The sequence below is a fragment of the Exophiala viscosa genome, assembly GCF_022695815.1.
Source record: "Exophiala viscosa unplaced genomic scaffold EDD37scaffold_7, whole genome shotgun sequence".
Taxonomy (NCBI): Eukaryota; Fungi; Ascomycota; class Eurotiomycetes; order Chaetothyriales; family Herpotrichiellaceae; genus Exophiala; species Exophiala viscosa.
In genome coordinates this window covers 321123-343253 of record NW_026944359.1, presented here as the reverse complement: position 1 = coordinate 343253, position 22131 = coordinate 321123, and the positions used below count along the sequence as shown (strand labels likewise).

At 51.3% G+C, this 22131-nt stretch overlaps 7 protein-coding genes across 7 annotated transcripts; 5 read left to right on the top strand and 2 right to left on the bottom strand.

The window, feature by feature from the left end:
* Nucleotides 1-1052: 1052 nt before the first annotated feature.
* Nucleotides 1053-4426, top strand: EDD37DRAFT_449095 (protein-serine/threonine kinase). The gene is made up of 4 exons (XM_062812853.1): nucleotides 1053-1289; nucleotides 1378-3605; nucleotides 3657-4167; nucleotides 4219-4426. Exons 1-3 carry the CDS (start codon nucleotides 1267-1269, stop codon nucleotides 4067-4069), a joined length of 2664 nt encoding a protein of 887 aa, XP_062668825.1. The 5' UTR covers nucleotides 1053-1266; the 3' UTR covers nucleotides 4070-4167; nucleotides 4219-4426.
* Nucleotides 4401-6835, bottom strand: EDD37DRAFT_449197 (uncharacterized protein). Its single transcript, XM_062812855.1, has one exon. The coding sequence runs from the start codon at nucleotides 6667-6669 to the stop codon at nucleotides 4732-4734; it is 1938 nt and encodes a 645-aa protein (XP_062668824.1). The 5' UTR covers nucleotides 6670-6835; the 3' UTR covers nucleotides 4401-4731.
* Nucleotides 6836-6995: 160 nt separating this feature from the next.
* Nucleotides 6996-9569, top strand: EDD37DRAFT_633400 (rRNA processing/ribosome biogenesis-domain-containing protein). The gene has a single exon (XM_062816783.1). It carries the CDS (start codon nucleotides 7083-7085, stop codon nucleotides 9426-9428), a length of 2346 nt encoding a protein of 781 aa, XP_062668823.1. The 5' UTR covers nucleotides 6996-7082; the 3' UTR covers nucleotides 9429-9569.
* Nucleotides 9570-9579: 10 nt separating this feature from the next.
* On the top strand, nucleotides 9580-12883 carry EDD37DRAFT_448914 (SNF2 family N-terminal domain-containing protein). Its single transcript, XM_062812852.1, has 2 exons — nucleotides 9580-11006; nucleotides 11068-12883. The coding sequence occupies exons 1-2, from the start codon at nucleotides 9827-9829 to the stop codon at nucleotides 12747-12749; spliced, it is 2862 nt and encodes a 953-aa protein (XP_062668822.1). The 5' UTR covers nucleotides 9580-9826; the 3' UTR covers nucleotides 12750-12883.
* Nucleotides 12884-13809: 926 nt separating this feature from the next.
* EDD37DRAFT_658345 (uncharacterized protein) lies at nucleotides 13810-14958 on the top strand (the record flags this gene model as incomplete). The annotated part of the gene is made up of 1 exon (XM_062818967.1): nucleotides 13810-14958. One exon carries the CDS (start codon nucleotides 13810-13812, stop codon nucleotides 14956-14958), a length of 1149 nt encoding a protein of 382 aa, XP_062668821.1.
* Nucleotides 14959-15504: 546 nt separating this feature from the next.
* Nucleotides 15505-16896, bottom strand: EDD37DRAFT_610251 (uncharacterized protein; the record flags this gene model as incomplete). The annotated part of the gene is made up of 1 exon (XM_062815194.1): nucleotides 15505-16896. One exon carries the CDS (start codon nucleotides 16894-16896, stop codon nucleotides 15505-15507), a length of 1392 nt encoding a protein of 463 aa, XP_062668820.1.
* A 2438-nt stretch (nucleotides 16897-19334) lies between these two features.
* On the top strand, nucleotides 19335-22112 carry EDD37DRAFT_633385 (glycogenin glucosyltransferase). Its single transcript, XM_062816782.1, has 7 exons — nucleotides 19335-19544; nucleotides 19598-19625; nucleotides 19676-19782; nucleotides 19831-20412; nucleotides 20457-20641; nucleotides 20689-21361; nucleotides 21467-22112. The coding sequence occupies exons 1-7, from the start codon at nucleotides 19512-19514 to the stop codon at nucleotides 21803-21805; spliced, it is 1947 nt and encodes a 648-aa protein (XP_062668819.1). The 5' UTR covers nucleotides 19335-19511; the 3' UTR covers nucleotides 21806-22112.
* The last annotated feature ends 19 nt before the right edge of the window (nucleotides 22113-22131 follow it).

Below are 22131 nucleotides of genomic sequence, written 5' to 3'. Positions count from 1 at the left end.
TGAACGGTGTTAATGGATGTAGGAGTTTTAGGAGGCCAGGAAGGAGAAACAAGAACGCAATATTTGATATAAAGACTGCCGGCACGCTCTCGGTGTTGAACGGCTTTGAAATTATGGCTTAGAAATTATTTTGATTGCCCGCAGAAGCAGACAGGCATTGCATCATAGTCCAGGCCAAAGAATGATGTTCAGCCTTGCGCCCATCGGCCCCTCAGCCTTGTCACGAGTAGCCGTTAGCTGACCTGACAAGAGAGGCCACACAACATGAGCCATATGACTTTCACCTATCCGGCTTACGGAATTCTTCAAAAGCTTCTAGAAGAGCACACAGCAAGAATGATCGATCTCCGGGTTGCTAGATGGCCAAGGGCTGTGTGACATTGATCCGACGGAAATGCAGCAGAAGTATCAATCACCCTAGTCATAAGAGTTGGGCACCCACGCTCAATGCTCTCGTTGAATTTTCTTGATCGGACACTGTGAACGTTCCAAGTGCAAATAATCAGGGATTTGGGAATGACTGGAGTGGAAAAAGAAGATATTCAAAGATCGTGACCTTGGGCCGTAAAAGTCCCATGTCAATGGCAGCCAGTGAGAGATGGTCGTGGTCCAGAGAGCCCGAGGAGCCTTCGTTTTACCCCCCAATTGAAGAATTGTTGCCTCCACTAGACCCAGGGCCTCTTTAGCCGCTCTCGATGCCCGCCAACCATTCCATCCAACCCATACTGCTGCAACCCCATCGCTGGCACATCTTCGTCCACTCACCCGTTTGTCGTCTCAGCCTGATCAGGGTTGTGTGAGAATTCGAGTACATTTTGTCACAGCCCTGGGTCATCATCGACCGTCCTTGTAAAGCCCTACTACCGCACTACTCGGGTGATCTCCAGAAATTCCCCTATACCTGTCGAGACCAGACTATCCAAGATTTGTCGATTCGCTACGACCACCAGTCGCCTCAGCGGTGACTTTTCACTGTTATCGTGGTATCCTCAATCGTCAAAGTGTAGCGCGGACCAGGCATCAGAAGTCAACCCGTGAAACCGTGCACAGCAGCCATCAACCTCTGCTTGTCCAGACCTCACTTGTCCCGACTATTCCCCCGCAGACACCGCACGCATGCTTTCACAGCTCGATCAATTCCGGCGGCTTATACCACTTTATTGAGCACCAATCCTGCCACAGCTCCACCGCCTCCGTGTCTCACGATTGACAATTTGCTTCACGGATTACGTGTAACCGAGTTTGTTTCCGCAGACGGGCCGGACAATGGCTTCAGGCCAGGAGAATGGGTGAGTGTTCATGATATCCCTCATCCTGCATTGAAATCACATGCGTACCGATCTCAAACCCTGTTTGCATGGCGCTGACCTCGACAAGTTTCTACGCTGGTCAGTTCATGAACCCGGGTCCTGCACCTCGTCCTCCGACAGATAGACCTCGACACCTGGACTTGGGACGCTCGGCCACCTCTATCCCTACCACGAGCTTCGAATCCATGTCTATTAATGGCCCTAATTCGCCGTCCGTCGCCACACCCAGTGCCCCTTTCTTCTCTAATGGAAGCTCTCTGTCGCTCGCAGGAAGTGGAAAGACTTCAGGACCGGTGACAATAATAAAAGAAGGACATGTGCGTTGCAAAGAGGACAAATTCCTGGCACAATGGAACCAAAGATACCTCATCCTTCGAGAGTTCAGGTTGGACTTTTTGAAGAGCGAGAATGGGAAGCTGATGCAGTCTATTCAGTTGAATACAGTGACTGGGGTGACGCGCTCGGAGGATACCCGTATGGCGTTCGAGATCATTCGGATTGCCAATCCCAAAGACGCGACCGGCAAAGTCATCATGGCCCGAGACCTGCCTACGAGGACGATCACTTGTGAGGTTCGGAACGATGACGAAATCTACGACTGGATCGATAAGATCTACGAGCGTTGTCCTGGGATGGGAGGTGTCAGTAACCCGACCAATTTCAGTCACCGCATCCATGTTGGCTTTGATCCCCAAACAGGTGGCTTTGTCGGGTTACCTCAAGAGTGGGAAAAGCTGCTGAACAATTCTGCAATTACGAGAGATGACTACAAGAAGAATCCCCAGGCCGTCATTGAGGTGCTGCAGTTTGTTTCGGATCAAAAGATGCGGGAGCAGCATCCTGAGATGTATACCCCTGGCATGGTTACACCTGCTGCAACTGAACCCAACAAACAGCTTGGGTATCCTGCTACCGGAACCACTGTAGCTCCTCCAAGGCCTGCACCTCCTACTGATGCACAACGATACAACGCTAACCAGTTCATGAACAAATACCCCGAAGGTCCAGCACGAGCCGCAACTCCTCCCAGTAAACCGCTGCTACAACGGTCCCAAACCGACAAAGGGTCGTATGATATGGAAGCCGATGCTGCACGTATCAAGGAAATTGCCAACCAAGAGCAAAAGCGTCTTCAGATGGAAGCAGAGCAGAAGCGCGTACGGGAACTAGAAAAGCGACGAGAGCAGGAGCGAGAGGAAGCCGAGAGAAACCGTCGAGAACAAGATTCTTACAACGCATCGCTACCCAAGGCCCGTCCACCAATGGCACAAACAGAGCTCGGAGGCTTTGGACCCAACAGACAGGATCCTAGGTTCAATCCCGCCAGAGCTGCTCCCAGTGCTCCTCAGCAATCCGCTTCAGGACTCCCGAGACCGCAACAGCAGCAACAACAGCCAGTTGCACATAGACCGGCCCCTTCCGCTCCCTCTACGAGCGCTTCCCAGAAAACGATTCCCCAGTCTGCTTCTGCCGGTCAAGCCTCCCTACGATCGCCTGACAGCCGAGACCGGGAGCGACAGCCTTCGCCAAATGCACGGTACCAGGCAGACACGCCCAGTAAGAATGGTGCAGCCAAACAACAAGCTAATGGAGCCAATGGCCAATCTCCAAGCCGATCACAAGGTTCTGTGCAGCAGCCAAAACCCTTGAACGTTGCCAAACAACCACCAGTCAAGGCCCCGGTAGATGCTCGAAAAGAAGCCGAAATTGCACTCACCGCGAAGAAGCCTGTGGAAGAGCGGGCAAAAGAGGTTAGAATGTCAAGCATGAGCGAGAGCGAGGTCATGGCCAAGCTCAAGCAGGTGGTCTCCAAAGATAACCCCAACGAGTCATACAGCAAGCAGAAGAAAATCGGTCAAGGAGCTTCTGGCTCAGTCTACGTCGCGAGAGTAAGAGAAAGTGCTACCTCCGCTGTTGCACGAGAGATCTACCGGACTCATGGCCCCAAAGGTCAAGTTGCCATTAAGCAGATGGATCTCCGAAACCAGCCGCGCAAGGAGTTGATCGTCAACGAGATTATTGTCATGAAGGACTCGAAACATCCCAACATCGTCAATTTCCTCGACTCGTTCCTGCAAGAACAAAACAACGAACTGTGGGTGGTCATGGAATTTATGGAGGGAGGTGCTCTCACCGACATCATCGACAACAACCCTGTCATCACAGAAGATCAGATCGCCACCATTTGCTTCGAAACCTGCAAAGGTCTTGCCCATTTACACTCTCAAGACATTATTCACCGAGACATCAAGAGTGACAACGTGTTACTCGACCGTGTCGGTAACGTCAAGATCAGTAAGTTTGACTCTTTCGTATGTTGTAGTGCTTGCTAACATCTGTCCCCAGCCGACTTCGGATTCTGTGCCAAGCTCACCGAATCCAAAAGCAAGCGAGCAACAATGGTTGGAACGCCGTACTGGATGGCCCCGGAGGTGGTCAAACAGAAAGAGTACGGTCCCAAAGTCGACATCTGGTCTTTAGGTATCATGGCCATTGAAATGATCGAGTCAGAACCTCCCTATCTCAACGAAGAGCCTTTGAAAGCGCTTTTCCTGATTGCCACGAACGGCACACCGCGCCTGAAGAATCCCAACAAGTTGTCGCGTGAACTCAAGGCGTTTTTGAGCGTCTGTCTCTGTGTGGATGTTAGAAGCCGAGCCAGTGCAGATGAATTGTTACGAAACGACTTTATGCGTATGGGCTGCAGTCTGCCCAGTCTGAGCGAGTTGCTGAAATGGCGGGAAAAGGGGCGACAATGATTTGTTAATGGGAATCATTGAATTATTGAGACCTCTTTTGCCTTTGCAAGGGTTCGGGCGCGGCTTTGTTTATGGATGGACACATTGGGGCGCAGGAGGTGGGCGTCACGATGGGCAAAGAGTCAGCGATTTGTTGATGAAATCACCAGTGGACTGGACGCACTCTTGTGATTGCATTACGTTGAGTTGTTGGCTCCAGGTATTGACAGTCATGAGGTTGGATATCTGTGGATGCTTGGATCTGGAATCGAACTACTGTATACGGAGCTGCAAGATTCGAAAGAGCATGAATACTGTCGGCCAGTCAGGGACGTTTTGCCGCTGTGTAGCTGGACTTGCATGCATATCGTCATGTAAAGAGCTACAGCATGCATGGGATGCCTCTTTCTCGCTGTGGCACGACGGGAGCGACGTGGAGACCAATGTCACTGGCTTTTTGGTGCTATCTTCCCCGGGCGACATAGGGGAACTTGCACGTTGTGATATGGCTAGGGCTATGAATTGTAACGCGTCAGATGAAAAGAGCAAGGAAAATGATGATAGACATGCCTTCTAGCTTGAGGTAACGATGAATGAAATGATGGAGAAGGAAAAGTCTTCAACTTTTTATTCTGCTAAACAGTAGACTGAGTCTGCTTGCGTGCATGCTCGTTTCCTGGTAGCTATTGACCGCCCACAATATTGCCGACGGCTCCTGTCAATTGCGAGAAGAATATGCCCTTGAGCACGTTCTCGCCTTGAGCCTCAGCCCAGTGGCCCGCGTCGATGAGCTTTTGCTTCCAGCTCTTCTGGTCAGTCTCGCTGAGCTCCTCCCACTTCTTGATTGTTTCTCTCTGGATCAGATCCGCATCGGCTGCGACTTCTGCGGACAACTCGCCAAGGTTGGCCTCGCGGACGATGATGGCCTTTGGCGTTTCGAGCTGCGAGTTCCTCTGGATGAGGTCGTGCAGTAAGTACTGCTTCAGATCGGACGCGGCATTGGCGATGCCGCTTGGGATTTCTACGATAGCCTCCTTGACTTTTTCGGCGGCGCTGTGTGCGGCGACCGGGATGTCTGAGTAGGCTACTGAGGAGATGTTTTCGCCAAACATCCAGGGACGGGCGACGAGGTTGCGCATGCTTGGTGTCAGCCAGTTTGGTGCGCCGAGCATGGGTGGGACGACGCCCCGGATCTCGCAGAAGGCCTGCATCAGGAACGCGACGATGCTGACAACGACAAGGGCCACGAAGACGCTGAATGTGGTCTGCATCGCCTCGGAGCGGCCTGGCGGAGTGAGGACATAGCGGGGATTCTTGCTACTGGATGGGTAGGGGCGCAGAGGGAGATAGTGGACCAGAACATTCATGTCGACGCCTACGGAGGCCAGGCGGATGGATTGTGCTGGCAGTTCTTTAGTGACTGGGAGGGTTGGGCCGATGAAGTTCGAAAAGACTATGCGCGTGAGTGGGCCGCTGTGGACGTTACGTAGCAGTGTGTAGGGTCGAAATGTGCCCACGCCGGCGTCCGAGTAGTCGATCGTCAGAAGCTCGATGGAGCTGGCGTCGCCAGACTGACCTGCCACTGCGACGATGACTTGGTATTCGTTGAGACTTGAACGGGTGAGTTGGCAGACGTCTAGGCCCACAGCGGCTTTGGTAGAACTGTGCAGGCGCTTGCGTAGAGAGATGCGCGACTGAGAAAGGTCGTTGGTGATTCGGAGGATGAGCAAATCGGCTCCGGTCCTGCCTGGCCGATTTTGCAGGAGCAATAGGTACCTAGGACTCAGGAAGCGCACAGCACGGAACTTGGGCCGCTTCGAGGGTGGTAGGGACGTGGTTGACTCGGTTGTCCGGTACAAGGACATGGGACTAGCAGGTCTGAAGGAGGCTGGTATTTGTTGGATGAAGACTTCGTCGTCTGTGCAATAGGCCAGGACGTGGCCTTCTTTCTCGCCGACGTTCACGTTGAGATCTAGGTCTGCTGCTTCGCGTTTTCCGAGATCGATGCGCGAAATCTCGTCTTTCTGCGTGGGTGTAGGCGTTGGTTGGAAGACGATAATCTCGTTCTCGGGAGCAAGGCCAGAAGCAATTGCTGCAATGCGAGACTGCCCTAGTGTTTTGACTGGCGAAAAGCGCAACACTCTCTGGTATGTCTCATTCTTGGTGCCTCTCGCTGATTTGAAGAGTGCTGTACGTCCGAGTGCTTGTGAGCTTTGTGGCTGGCTTGTTGGCTTTTCTGCTCCATTCACGGTCGTCCCGTCCGCTTTCCTTTTCTTCGCGGGAAGAGGGATGCGAAAAGACCTTAGATGTTCATTCTTACCTGCATCCTGAGCGGCGACAGAACTGTTGATGCCGGCGAACGCGGTCAGACAAGATGCTAAAGAGTCGGAGACCGCAAGACTTGTCACAGAGTCTTCCCCTTTAACGAGCTCGACATCGACAACTTCTGTCAACTGGTCGCGACGAGAGGTGTCTATCAAGGAGATCTTGTTGGGAACACCGGTAGATGATGATCCTCCTCCTCCGCCGACCAGCAGAAAGTCAGGGTTGTAAGGGTCGAAGTCCGCGGCGTAAAGAGGGTAGGACAGTTTTGACTGCGCAGAGGACACGTTTGGCGCCATTAGGACGACCGTTGTGGGACGTGGATATGTTGGGTGTCAACTTCAAGCGAGACTCAGAAGCTGGTATGGCTGAGGATCTAAAGAGTGTAGGACATTCTTTTTATAGGAAAATCGTGCTTGAGAAAACCAGGTGAGGACCACAGTGGTAAAGAGGGAGCCAGACAAATGAATCAAATCGAAGTCGGCCAACCAAACAGACGTCAGTATCAACAAATGGACAGCGAGACACCTTTTCTTATCGATAAGGCTTCGGCCGGCTGAACTTCGGTATCTATGCATCCTTTTGACATCGATGCCCCAAAAAATTCCTCGACACCAAAACCATGAAGCTAGAAGGAGGCCGGCATGTACCTGTAGTTCCAAGGGCAGCACACTTGCATAGTCCGCACGGGTCGTAGAAAAAACAGTCGGCCATGCAGAATGACAGCTCCCTTCGAGCGATCACGAATCGCCTGAACGTCACACCTGTCGACGATCTGCCTCGCGTTGCTGATTTTCTCGCGGCTCAATTAGCAAATTGTCGTCTCGAACTTCTTTTCGCAGACACAAAAGCACGCGACAACTCTGTGACTGCTCACAAGCTCAAAACTCGGATCAGTTCCTTGCTTCAAGAAAGGTCTCCTGCCGGACGCTATACTGCTGTCGTCTTGATCAAAGCGGTCGTCGACCATGGTGGTATCAATGGACTTCGCGCCTCTGAGGGCTGGGCTAGAGGCTTGCTCAATTGTCTGAATAAGCCCGATCCAGTTGCACTCAAGGCACTTTACCTTGTCACCCTGACACGCATCTTCTGCCTCGCGCAGGACGATCCGACTCTATTGAGGGAAGTAGCAACACCCCTGCTTCCGAGCTTTATCAAGACCTGCCTGGGTCTTCTCAAACCCATCGACGTCCATAACGGTGGCACAGAAAGCAAGTCTGTACCTAGTCCTTTGCTGCACCCGGTGTTGAAATGCTGGAATCAATTACTGCCTCGACAGGCTTCCATCTTTCGGCCGTCCCTCGATCAGATCCAAATGTTCTGTCTGGAATTGATAGGTGGCGGCGACACCTCCGTGCAAAGCCGAGATCTGGCTTCAGAACTGCTTTGCCTACTACTATCGTCAACACCCAAAAACACGTTCACACAGGAATGGACACGGATGGCCAGCAACATTATTGAGTCCGCTCATGTAACTGCTAGTCAACTTTTCCGAGCGGTGATCGAGGAACATGAACCAAATAATCCAGCTTTTCAGACTATTCCTTGGAAAGAAAACTTCTCAAAAGAGCCGAAATCGTCTGAGCATGGCAAGTTTGGTTTCAGATCCTGGAAGGGCATCTACGAGGGCAGCAATAGACTGATGGCGTTGCTATCTTGGCTTTCACACCTGGTTTCAACTCCCACCCCATTGCCAGTGGCTGCACCAATCGGTGCCCTGCTGGACCTCACGGCGAGACTCACGGTTGTGACTGTGCCAGACTTTAAGGGCGACGCAGGGAACTCTCTTCGACTCCATAAAGAGGCTAGTAGAGAAGAAAAGGAAGAGTTATGGCTGAATCTGCCAAAGATTCATATGGCATGTCTGCATGTTCTCCATGCTACATGGTCTGCTTACCGGCAAGCTCTTGTTCCCGTGCAGCGGACTATCGCCATCCAGATTTTGGATCTGTTCGACAACATGTGCTGGCACAACGGTGTTCGATACGAGGCATACAGACTCTGCACCACTCTTCTGGCGGATGTTGATGTCCTGAATCTGGAGTTGAGACCAGCTGTTTTATCGAGACTCATTGAGCATTGTTGCAATGACCTGAAAGCAGAGTTTGCGGAGGAGAAAATCAACGCATCTAGCACTGGCACACAAATCGACCTGAAGGCCAAAACGACACAAGGCAACCATGCACAAATATCTAGTACGAATGCATCTGTGATGCGCCGCTCAGAGACGTGCCGTGCAGCATGGAAGCTACTGCCGGAGCTCCTGAAAGAGTTTCCAGCTTCTTCGACACCTCGTCAATTGAGGATTGAGATGGAACGCGTGGCAGTCTTGCTTGATCATGAGGACGCTATGTTGGCCAGCGTCATCAACCCAGTCATCTCGAAAGAGAACAAATCAACAGCCAGTCTATTACCTTTCTTAGCAAGGTCTAACACCGAAAGTTCGGCGATTGAAGCGTTGCTCAGGCCCAGGATGCCTGTCGTCCACGGAACAAACGTTGCTTCTTCGGAGAAGCCAGATGATCACGTTTCTTCGGATGCTGATGAGGAAGAAGACGTCCAAAATCATGGTGACGAGAGTGTGCCTTCACCAGAAACCTCCTTCAACGAGGTGGCAGACGGTGATAGCCTCGAGGTCCTTCCGAAAGAAAACAATCTCTTGAAAAGTATGATGAGTGATCAGATGCTGCAAATTTCCGGATTGCAGAAACGACCATTTGAGAATCTTGAAAGCGAGGCTAAGGAGAAGGCTTTCTCCGCAGATCAAGAGCCCGAGGAAAGAGAAACCAAACGGTCGAAACCAAGTGCAGATCCGTCAGACGTGGTCATGGGTCTCGAAGAGAGCCAGAATGAAGGTCAAATTCTCAGACCATCCGGGGGTGACGACGTGAACGCCATTTCGATGGCTGCTGATATCCCAAGCATGAAGGGGAAGGAGCCAGACCACAGTTCGATGTCATCGAGACCGCAGAATTTGCAAGCCGAGGACAGTGATAGCAGTGACTTCGAAATACCAGCGATCGATCCTGGTTTTGATACAGATGAGGTGCTGGAATAGCTATTTCAATTAGCTTGATGTCCTCTGCGGCTTCCAAGCTTCAAGCAGTCTACATCGCGTCATATAGGTACAAACAAAGAAAATCATGTCCTGGTGGACTAGTTGTCACAACCCTGGCAAGCCTCGTTTTTTCATTTCGCTAAATCTGTTTGCTTACCAAGTCACGTGAAACCGTGTTCTTACTGAATATCAGTCATAAACAAATTCACGCGTCAAGCTCTTTTTGAAACCTCGTCTCACTTTTCATCTCTGCATTTCCATATCTGCCTTGATTCCATCACTTACTCAAAGAACCTCTATCATAGAAGCAGAGCCTGCGGCTCGCAGAGGAATCCTAGATATCAAGTTCGCCACGTTCAACTGCCCCGTGTCATCTCTAAGCCATCTCCACCTCCACCATGACGCAGGGCAAAAGAAAAGCAGTGGAGACAATTGATCTTACTGGCGACGACGACCTCCCAGCATCTCATAGAGCAAAGGTTCCAAAATCGGCCCCATCATTCTCTTCCCAGAAGAACCGTGGACATCTTCCCACCCCACCATCATCCAGCCAACCAGGCTACGGTGGAAGCCAAAGTCACAACAACTATCCTTCTTTTTCCAGCTCGCAAACACACAGTCAGCAAGACCGAAACAGCTGGCTTTCCACCCAGGAACAAGAAGCTGACATCGCCCGAGAAATTGATCTGACTGAAGACTTTGATGACGACGTTTATGAAAACTATCGTCTTTATGGGATCTACGACACCAAGATCGTCGGCTGCAGATTCTACGATGGCCAAGCAACCGTGGGAGAGTACGTCAAGGTCCGCCGGGAACCAAGCAATCCGTACGACAGCAATGCTATCAGAATCGACAACGTCCTGCGTGATCAAATCGGACATCTTTCCAGACAGGTGGCTGCTAAGCTCGCTCCGCTAATCGATTCAGGCCAACTGCTCGTGGAAGGCGCCTTGACTGGGCCAAAGTCGTACTACGAATGTCCCATTGGGCTCAAAATATTTGGCACCAGTGATCCCGTTGCAGGCGCAGCGCTTGCTCAAAAGATGAAAGAACTGAGATTGCCGGTCAGAGAGTACAACCAGTCCAAGAAACAGCTACAAGAGTTGGAGAAAGAGAGAAAGGCCAGAGAGAAAGCTGCCGCTGCTATGGCTAAGAAAGGCAATGCTGTCATCGACAATGAAGGTTCCAATAGGTACAGCAACCTCAATAGCGCGTCCATGAGCAGCAGTCAGACGCAAGAGAGCTTGGACCAAGTTCTTACTGGGACGACTACTTTCAATCCCCGAGATGTTCAGGATGTTGTCAACAAAATAGGCGCAAGCGAAGAGGTGCTCGAGAAGCTGCCCGTAGCCGCGCAGCCCGGTGCGCTTGCGACAATCTTGCTGCCATATCAGAGACAAGGCCTGCAGTGGATGCTGGATCACGAGTCGCCTCAATTGCCGCAGAATAAGGATGATGTCGTCCAGTTGTGGAAAAAGGCAGGGAAACTCTATACCAACATCGCCACAAACTTCTCTTTCAGCAAGGCTCCAGAGCTTGCCAGTGGTGGCATCCTAGCTGATGATATGGGTCTAGGTAAGTCTTCCCACAACAGTCCCGTGCAAACGAAGATCATGCTAACAAAGATTGGCGGCAGGCAAAACTATTCAGGTCATTTCTCTCATCATGGCAGACCCGCACAAGGACGGACAGCCAACACTAATCGTCGCCCCGTTGAGCGTCATGAGCAACTGGAGCCAGCAGGCATCTCATCATGTCAAGGAAAAGTTCGCGCCACGAGTGTTGACATACCACGGCCAAGGAAACAAGGATCTGTCACCAGAGCAATTCAAGGAGTACGATATTGTGATCACCACCTATCAGACCATGACGCAGGAGCTGTTTGGCTTCGGCGGAGACAAAGCTAAGAAAATCCCTACTGCCAAAGGATTGTTTTCCATGACATGGCGCCGCGTTGTGCTGGACGAGGGACACCAGATTCGCAATCCCAAAGCCAAAATGTCTCAAGCTGCATGTACACTCATGGCGCAATCTCGATGGGTCCTTACCGGCACACCTATTGTCAACAACCTCAAGGACCTGTACTCGCATGTGAAGTTCCTGCGTCTGTCAGGAGGATTAGCAGAATTTGAAATCTTCAACTCCACCCTGATTCGACCGCTTAAAACCGGCAATGATGGGGCACGTTTGCTGCTACAGGCACTTATGTCGACTTTATGCCTTCGCCGCATGAAAGATATGAAGTTCATTGATCTCAAGCTTCCGGAGATCACATTCCACAAATACGCGGTCAAATTTCTGCCTCACGAGCAGGAGAGGTACGATGCTTTCAGAAGTGAGGCCAAAGGTCTGCTTGAAGCTGCCAAGGCCAAGAAGGGAGACACGAACATGACTCACTTGCTTGAGGTGCTGCTGAGATTGCGTCAGACTTGCAACCACTGGAAGATGTGTGGTGACGAACGTATCAAGAGGTTGCTGGAGCTTGTGGAAGGCAACGCCGTCGTTGATGTGGGGAACGCTGCCAACCGGAAAGCTTTGCAGGACTTGTTGCAGCTAGCAATCGACTCCCAGGAAGACTGCCCTGTCTGCCTCGACTCGCTCAAGAGCCCTGTCATCACTGGTTGTGCACATACTTTCTGTCGAGGATGCATCGAAAGAGTTATTGAAACTCAGCACAAGTGTCCGATGTGTCGAGCCGAGCTTCTTGACAAGGAGAAATTGGTCGAACCAGCCGCAGGCATCGGAGAGGGTGACGAGCCTGACCTCGACATTGACCCGGAGAACACAAGCAGCAAGATCGAGGCACTTATCAAGGTGCTCAAAGCGTCTGAGAAGGATCGCAATGTCAAGACTGTTGTGTTTTCGCAGTGGACTTCATTCTTGGATCTAGTACAGGCCCAGCTCGAACGCAATGGGCTAAATTTTACGCGGCTGGACGGTAAAATGAATTCCACCCGTCGTGACGCGGCGATCGATGCGCTCAACACGGACCCTTCGTGCAAAATCATGCTGGCGTCACTTTCGGTCTGCTCGGTCGGACTCAACTTAGTCGCTGCCAACCAGGTCATATTGGCCGACTCCTGGTGGGCACCGGCAATTGAGGACCAGGCCGTTGATCGCGTCCATCGACTCGGACAGACCAGAGACTGTAAGGTTGTGCGTCTGATCGTCGAAGGAACCATTGAAGATGAGGTCCTCGAGATCCAAGCCAAGAAGAGACAGCTGGCCAGTGAGGCGTTTGGAGAGAAGGACGGAGGAAAGAAGCGGAAAGAACAGCGTGCAGGCACCTTGAGAGATATCGAAAGAATGTTGGGATGAAGTTCACCGATGACTTTCTTGAAACTGTTTGTGCGGAGATACCCTGTTCCAACATGTGCTGATTCTAAGAGTGGCGCAAATCTTCTATTGTAAACAGCTTGGAAATAGAAGGAATTGGCTTTGTACAGACTAGACAATCGTTGTACTCAAACCCTCGATTGTCCATTTACACACATCTCAGCAACAAGGATACAGTAAGTTAGTCGCGCCGTCAATAAGGTAGAACTTCGGCGGCCGTGTGGAAGCCTATATCTTAGTGGCAAGCATTCAACCTATCCAACCTACCACACAGCGGCCTGACTGTGTGACTTTTACCCCGAGTTGACTTGGTATGTATCCATCGAAAATGTACCTAGGGGAGTTACAGTACTACACAGTAGTTACTGTAAATGTTGATTGATGGCTTACATCAATTAGTGTGTTGCTCGCTGAATCGCAGGAGAAACCAACTTCCAGTTGATGGAAACCAAGTCAGCCGCGGAACTATTCGTCCTATCACTGTCAACATCCCCAATACTGAGTTCATCAGCATTCCCGGTTCAACGAGCAATTGACGAGGATCGAGGATGGATCAGAGGGAACCGGTACTCACGAGTGGAGAGACATGGGAGCTGGATGATGGCTCCAATTGGTTCCTCAACCCAGTGGGCTCTTGACGGGAGAGGCTTGACGGAACTTTCCAAAGGACTGAGATCAAGAGGGGCATCTAAAGGCCGTCCTGTGTCGCGAGAACGGACCAGTTAGCGGAGTCTTGAGAGGACAAATCTTGGGGCATGAAAGGGTTCTTCGCTTATGTGGCAATGATTCCCGAGCTCGTTTCTATCAAAGAGATATATATGGCAATATGGCGTTCTTAGCCTGCCTTTGGACGCCTCTGTTGTCGTACGCCACCTCAATCCTGTCCGGGATTGAGAGGGACTGGTTCGGAAAAATCATTTCACTCACACTATCTGTTTACGGATTGCACATGGACCCGCAATGCAGATTGAACACTGGCGACGAAGAGGAGGACGTGGAGGACGAACATCCGGAAAGGACGTCGCCTGACTCAGCTGGCGACATGCATCGCCAAGGATCACAGTCGCCACCAGCTGTACAATCGAAAGACATAGACCTGCAGCTGCCCAAGGTCAAGGAGAAATCGCTCTATCCATGCTCGAAATGCGGCAAACCTTTCAGAGACCTAAAGTCACATATGGTGACCCATCAGGCTGACCGACCGCATAAATGCCCTTTATCGAGTTGCGAATTTCACCTACGAGGTTTCGCCCGCAAGTACGATCAGATTCGTCACACCATATGTCACTATCGAGGTTTCATGGTCTGCGAGTATTGCCCTGGCGCTCACTCACCGAACGAGATTAGCTTCCATAGAGTCGACGCCTTGAAACAACACCTCGTCCATGTACATCATGTCGAGCGGACGACGAAGAAGAACAAGAAGGTTCCAGCTTCAACTGTCTGCCCCAATGACCACCAAGTCATCGTCCATCACGGCGAAAGCATGATCATCAGCAGCACTAGCAGCGCTAGCAGTATTCCAAGGTGCTCTCTTTGTGGCTACATTTTCCAACAGCCTCAACACTGGTACAATCATCTCGACGACTGCATTCTGTCTACGATCCTACAAGATGTGCCCTCCAACCACATCAATACCTTACATCTGCTGTCCGTTGCCGACGATCCCCTGGTGGAAGAGACCCTGCACCTACATAAGATTAAGAGTGACCATGGATTGCACCCATTACGACCCACCATCCGCGACGAGGCGGGACCACGAACTCAAGGCAAGGAGCAGGGGGAGGGTAATATTGAACAGAATCACGCCGTCCACCGGGAGGTAGAAGAGGAGGAAGACGGAGAAGGAGAGGGCGAGGAGAAGACGGTGAGAGGAGCACGCATTCCCGGCGAAGGTAGAAGACGCCGCAGCCGCCGAAAGGATGGAGCCTACCCGCAGTACTGGGGGGTGTCACCGGAATATCTCAACCTGAAGAGACGAGCTCTCTATGTCCACGATGGACCCCATCGCATCTGGAAGGACGACCTCTTATTGTATACCTCTTTAGAGGTCCGTTTACCACTCAGTGGCCATACCGCTCATAACTACGTCACCGACTTGGATGTCCAGACCATCCACACCGCCGAGAGCATCTATCATGCTCACCGTTCTAGGACGACGACACCCCCTTGGAATTTCATGACGCCCTGATCATAAGGTTTCCTTGAAGATTGTGGCGGCCATGGTCTCTTCAGATTGGGCGGGAAAGAAACTCGATCCAAGTTCCTTGCGGCCTCTCATTGTTTGATCCTCGAAGAAAACATGTGCAGGAGAAGGCTCCAAGTAGAGAAAGCTGTCTCACTGTTGAAGGGGTTTTCTACCGGTCGCCTCGTCAAGAGCCATCATATGTGGAGCCTACGAAACTTCAACGAAAGTACCAAATTGGACTGAGCTGTATTGTGCTGATGAGCTCACTGACTAAGGAGAGGCTCTCTTCCTTCATTAGGACGGTGTGGCAATTCCACATTATCAGAGTACGCTACTATTTTGCAAACTAGTCAGCTAATCCCTGCTCAGCTGATCGCCTGCACTACCGTTGAAAGTGCCGGGAAGGGGCCGGATGACCCCTGGTGTAAGTGGGGCAAAAGAGCAGTCTACTGTGTGTATGGCGCAATCTACAGTCCCCCACCTGGAAACTTTCTATCTACTGTCAACGACCGAGGAGAGGATTTCCCTTTCATGGCGAGTGGCCCTTTACTATGAACCTAGGATTGATTCTGGCTGATCTGATGCCTCCACAGGAAACAAGACAAAAGGTTTTTGATGATGTATACCACAGTACACACAGATGCATCTAGAAAATGAGGAGTCCATTTTCATGGCTCTTTTTCTCCTTGCCACTGTGTCTCGATGAATGGTCGATCCGCTCGGCTTGACTCCTGCTTCGTATAGTTGCATTTCGGAGGATCTTGAGCCAGCACCGCGTGGCTCGATATAGCTGGCTCGCCGAACGATCCCTCCTAATTGCTCGGATCTCCTGCCTGATGTGGTCATCAGCAGAGGGTCGGACTGGTATTTGTCGGAGCGACATGCAAGTGAGCGGCTACGTTTTTGTGTTCCGTGCCTCCAGGAGTAAGACGATGTGAATGTCGAAGAATCTATAGTGGTTTCGAGCCCCGGTGGGTATGGTGAGAGAGGGTCCACGTAGTAGTATTCGGAGCAAACAGCCTCACTGAAACGATGGCGTTGTCGTCGATAAATATCATTCCTGTGTATTGAACTTTCTTGCCATGCGGATTGTGAATCTGCACATGCGCCTCTACCCTTGGCAGACCTGGTGCCAGTGGGGGCCTGTCGTCCACTTTCAGAGCGACGTTTCGGGAGATAGTTTGCTCCTGATGGTGCAGCCTTGAAAGGACGGAGCCATTGCACGGGAGAGAGCGCATTCGAAGGTGTTGCTGGTGGCAATGGACTCGACATACCGGAGTATGACGAAGAGGCCGACTGTGCAGGCAAGGGACTGCCAGCACTATGGTTGGAGTGCGGAGTTGAGTTGCTGGGAAGGTTCTCGCTCGCTTGCTGTCTTTGAGCAATGTGGGTAGCTTTGTCGCAAGGTGGGAGCGCCTCGCGTCGAAGTTCAGGCTGCAGGACTTCATAGTGGTGCCGGCCGTCACGTTTGGAGAGTACCGAGAAGCGAGTCTTTCCAAAGTCTGCAGGATCGGATGGTGGTAAATGGCTCGTCTTGGAGGTATTGCGCGGGTATATCCATGTCTCCTGTGCGTCATAGTCTGTGTGTTGAGAGCAGGAATCAACAGGGCCCCGACGAGCGAGCAGTTCTGGTGAGCGATGCTCATGCTCAGCCGTTACTGAATAGGTGGGACGAACAATGGCCTCTTGGTTTCGAATGTCGTCGTTGTTCGGGTTAACGCCCCACTTGGTCTCGGCACCCTCCTTTCCCAGTAAGCTGAATCCAGGTCGAAGTATACTCCTTCTGGTATGTTTGGCCATCTGAAGCGCAAGTGATGGTACAAAATGGACACGCCTCGTGGTACGTGTCTGATCTTCGGATGAGGCATTCGATTCATTCTCGCATGGTGTTGTAGTCGACCCTAGATTCCCCTGAGAAACATGACGATGTATACGACGCATTGTCACCCAAGCTTTATCGCCTCGGGTCGAACTATATAGTCACTGATCTCCCGGATCTTGTTAGCAGTTAGCTGTAGGAGATGAGCACTCTGGTTCTGTCAATCGATCGACTGAATTGGTAGCAAAGACAGGTCTGCAGTCAGAGAAGTCACTCCTTAGCGACAACCGGTGCTCGAGCAAAGATATATGCATGTCGGCTGTGCCAGTCAAACTCTTGACTTATGCGCTAAAACTGCCAAAATCAGGCCAAGCACAGATGATCTGCTGGAGAAGAACTGTCTGTAAACATTCCCGAGCGATAACGTGCATGCGGTCCCTTTGGCTTGCTATCGTGTGAGTTTGAGATTTGGGTTGAAGCGCATGGAGCAAACCGGGATTTGCCGATGAAAGGAAATTGGGATCACTATATATCTCACGAGTTTGGTATCTCGCCAGCAAACTTGAGTCTCGGAAACTGAAATCGTTGACAGTATGAGCGACGTAAACAAAGCCTCTTTGGTAAGGTCTTAGTGGCACTTACCGCTGGTGAGTTCGGGAACTTGGATTGTACTGGTTGGTGGCGTTGATGGTGCGTCTATCTGTGATGATGAGGCGCTGCCTCATGCTTGAAAGCCATCGTAGCATCTCCGCACCAAAAAAGGCGAAGACAAGACTCCCTGTGAGCTTGAGAGAGGAAATCGTGAACGATTCACTCTTACCCCTTCATACAGTTCTTCAACGCAACAGGAGCGTCTTTCGGGTGGAAACATCTGTCGATATCCCATTGAGATGAAGTTGGGGGCGAGAATGAGGGACACTTTCCAACTCTTGTTGTGACTCTCTTGGGAACCAGAACATGTGCGTCGATCGCTGCAACTGGCAAGTGTACATAGCCAGCTGAAGAGTGGAGTTGGTGGAGAGGAGCGGACGCCGCCTAAGGTGTATGTGCGCCGGGTGCCAATGTGACAAATAACGAACGGGGTGTTCAGGAGCCTCACTATGCCACCTGTGACTGACTCGTCTTTGCTTTTTTTCTGAGGGCCGGTAATTTGGATCGATTGACTGAGCGGCTTCCTGACAAACTTTTGGACGTAACAGCGAGGACATCAATATTGACATGAAGCTATAGTTGTCTTAACTATCCTCCATGTATTGCAATCGAGCGGACAGGGCTGGCGCGGCTGCTCTTCTCACCGAAGACGTTACGAAAGGGAAGTCAACGAGTCAGACGAGCTTCTTATGTTTGTTTCAGACACTCTCAAGGTGGTGCAAGTGCTCGGCCATGCACCAGCCGTTCGTACTAAGTCTGATATATGCTTGAACCCTGGGTGTCGTTCATGCCAGGACGTGCAGATTCTTGAAGTGTCGTCTTGACAAAAGGACTGATCGGCGTACAGAAGCACATCCCGGCCGGGGACATTTGATCCACCGACTAATGAATGGGAAGACTACCACCAAAACCTCAGGCGTAACACGAAAGATCTCCCTCGGCAGTTTGACAAGCTCCAACAAAGCTTCCGAGTAGTCGTAGAAAACTCTCTCACCGCCACGCATCAGCCACTGCCGAGACCGCATACACACCAATTCCGTTGTACGCCATCCGACCTGTCAAAGGGCCGAGCGTGCCACGACAAGCTTTTTGTTCCTGAAGCTCGAGCCAGCGATATCTTCACCCCTTAGTTGGTATAGGAAGACCCCGGAAGCACTCGAATAATCCAGTATATCTAGAAGACCCAACCTGCGAGGGACTACCATAAAATTGGAAGGGAGTGGTGTGATGTCTTGAGATACGTACTGGATCGGTGTTGTTTTGGTGGAGCATGTCAGTCATGGCGGCTCACGGTAACGACAAGCTTGTACTGTGTTAGGGGTAGCTAGCCGGCAGAAGGCTGGCAATTTGGCCGACCGAGAACCTTTCCGATGCCTAAAGTCGCTTAACGGCACGGAGAATGGAGCCCCAGTGGGAAAGTAAACCATGCCTTTTTCTTATCATCAACGCCACAATCTGATAGCTTGCGCTTAGAGGTCTCACAATTCATGTCACAACGTGTTTAGAATTCCATCTCTTGTCTGTTCACCGCCATGCTTCGATTCTGACAGATACAGTACGCCGCGACAGGGGACAAATGTCGCACAGCAATGGAAGAACTTATCTGCGGGGTGGTAGATCTTGTTGTTTCTGGGGACCAGATGACCTTGGATCTTGGGGGACATCAGGGCATTTCATCATCCTGTCATATGGCTGAAGACGTCACCCAGCATGAGAGGAGGTGTCGAAATCAAAGCCTAGGAAAGCTGTTTGGCTGGGTGACTGATTAAGTGGAAGGCTAGAGAGGCTGCGGGTGGATGCGGCGTGAAGCTTGCAGGCATTTGCACCTGCAAGAAACCACGGTGCGGGGAGGCCGCTGTACGGGCTCCGTCAATCAGATTTGCAGCTTCTTTTTTTCCCTTCGAGTTCGAGTCCGACTCTCCAAACATCACGCCCCAGGCATTCTTTGGGGTTCACTAGGCTTTGGATCAACTACACAGTTGGTGATCTTATTCTTTTTCGACTATCTGCATTCATTCATATACGTCCTCACCAGCCATACCCGCCCTTTGTCCTGTTGTTGGCCCTCAGATCCTCCTCTGCCAACATGGCGCCCATAAGTACAGCTGTCTTTGCGACGGTAAGCTATTGTATAGCTGCTTCCCCGCATACATCACTGACGCACGCGTACAGCTGCTCATGAACGATGCCTACCTACCAGGTATGCCATACATGGCAGGGAACTCGTCTACGCAGCTAACACACGCCCAGGTGCTATGGTACTGGGCCATTCGCTCAAAGACCGGAGCGCAAAAGCTCCTTTGGTAGCTTTCGTTGTCATCGACAGACTGGCCAACGACACTATCACTGAACTTCGAGTCCGCCTACCATTCCTGTTATTTTTGTCCTCGCTCTAACCCGCCCAGACGGTCTACGATGACATTGTGCCTATTCAGGCGATAACCAACAAGAACCCTGCCAATCTCTACCTCATGAACAGACCCGACCTAATATCCACCTTCACAAAGATCGAGCTATGGAGACAGACACAGTACAAGAGGATAATCTACATGGATGCAGATATGGTGGCTTTGAGAGCGCCTAACGAGCTGCTCAAGCTGGACACAGAATTCGCTGCTGTGCCTGATATCGGTTGGCCGGACTGCTTCAACACTGGTCTCATGGTCTTCTCGCCCAATATGGGGGACTACTACTCCTTACTTGCACTTGCGCAGCGCGGAATCAGCTTCGACGGAGCCGACCAGGGTCTACTGAACATGCACTTCCGCGAGTGGGAACGATTAAGTTTCGTCTACAACTGCACACCCAGTGGGAACTACCAGTACGTCCCAGCTTATCGACATTTTCAAAGCAGCATTGCTGTCGTCCATTTCATCGGCCAAGATAAGCCCTGGACGTTAGGTAGAGACAACAAGATGAACACCGGCGTCTATGGAGAGCTCCTGGGGCACTGGTGGTCAGTATACGACCGACATTATAGATCACAGGTGAGTTATACTCGGTCTACGTGAATCCCGACTGAGTGACTCAGGAAACCACGCATTATAATACTCGAACACAACAGTCATCAAAGAAGGTTCAAGATGGTCAACCTACAAACGTAGAGATGCCTTTGGGCGACAGTTCAACACCTGTAGGCCAGAATGACTTCACTCCTGTGTCGACAGTGGAACAAAGACGGTTCTCGGCTCCCCACATCGAATGGGATCCAACGAGGTAAGAGCTCGGGGTTAGCACGATGCCCGCTACTGACACTGTTGCAGAGCACCACCACCTACACATGCCAAACCTGAAGCGGCTAACTTCCCTACTCGAATCTATGACATGTCCAGCGATACTCAGCTCTTCCAACCACCAAGTCACTACCCTGAAGCACCCAAAGACATGTGGTATGAAGTACCACAAAAACCCGCCGAGCCTGAGAAACCCAAACCGATTTTCCCTTGGGAGGCCAGAGCGCCCAAACCTACCCGAGTATTTCCTAGAGCGAGGGCCCCCAGCCCACCTCCTGTAGAAGAGCCGATGTCTCAGGTCGAGAAAGATGAGCTTCCATCCTCTTCGGGAACTGATATCACAGATGCAAGCGAAGAGAGCGTAGCCACACCGAGCGACCCGTGGGCGTCATTCGAGCAAAGAGTAAATGCCTGGGACGACATGCCTGAGATCGAACGATACGTGCGGAACCTCAGTCTAGCCCAAACGAGAAAAGGCAATTTACAAGTCTTGCATCCAGCTCCTTCCCAAGACTCGAATGCTACGCCACCTACCAGAGACACTCGCCGAGCGAGTTTAAGACTGACCGATTTCCCCACCGAAGTTGAACGACCGAGCTTACCTGTAACTCCGGCCCCAATCCGGCGATCCACCATCTGGGGACAGGAGAGAGACGAAGAGTCACTTCCAGCAGCTGAGGGAGTACCAAAGCAAGAAGATTGGGTGCGTTTCTTCCCCTCCTATGCGCCTGCGTTTACTGCTTTGCCGTCCCTTTTACATGATTTGAGCGTTGTGCTTTTCTGGAGATGCCAATATTGTGGAAAACAGAATCCGGTTACGAAGCTCGAAGACCTTCAACGACGGCAAAGCGAAGCATTATTATCGCCCACGGGCAGTCGACAATTGGGTGATGCTCCAGAGCTTCCACAAAGAGAGATGCCAGACAGTAAGAGCAAGGAGGATGTGATGAAGAAGGCAGAACTTTCAATCTCGCCCTCAGAAGCACCGAAAAAGCCCAAACCGATATTAAAAGCGCCACATTTTGAGTTGGGGCAGGATGTGGACGAATCATCCAAGCACGCCCCCGGTCGAGCTGAAGAAGATCTTGACCCTACGGAGGCCGTGTCGCCTACGACAGTGAGAGAAGAGGGCGCTACAGAGAGCTGAAGACAATGAATGCTAATGGTAATGAATAATCAAGAGGGTCGAAAATGAAGTTCCTGGGTAGGTAGTACATGGTTGCCAGGATGTTATTGGATGCTTGATGAGACATCGTTCATGAAACATGTTGCCGATGGCTAGAATGCAACATTTGTTGACGACTATGGGTTGGAATGCAATGCCATTCCCCTTTGTAGCATATCGCATAGCAAGCGTCGAGGTTTCTGTGTTGCGGCATGTTTTTAAGTACCATGAGAAAGGGTTGGAATTTATTCCTGTGGTTGAGTGTTGCAATTTATGTCCCTCGAGATCACTGCTCTAAGTACTGGCCC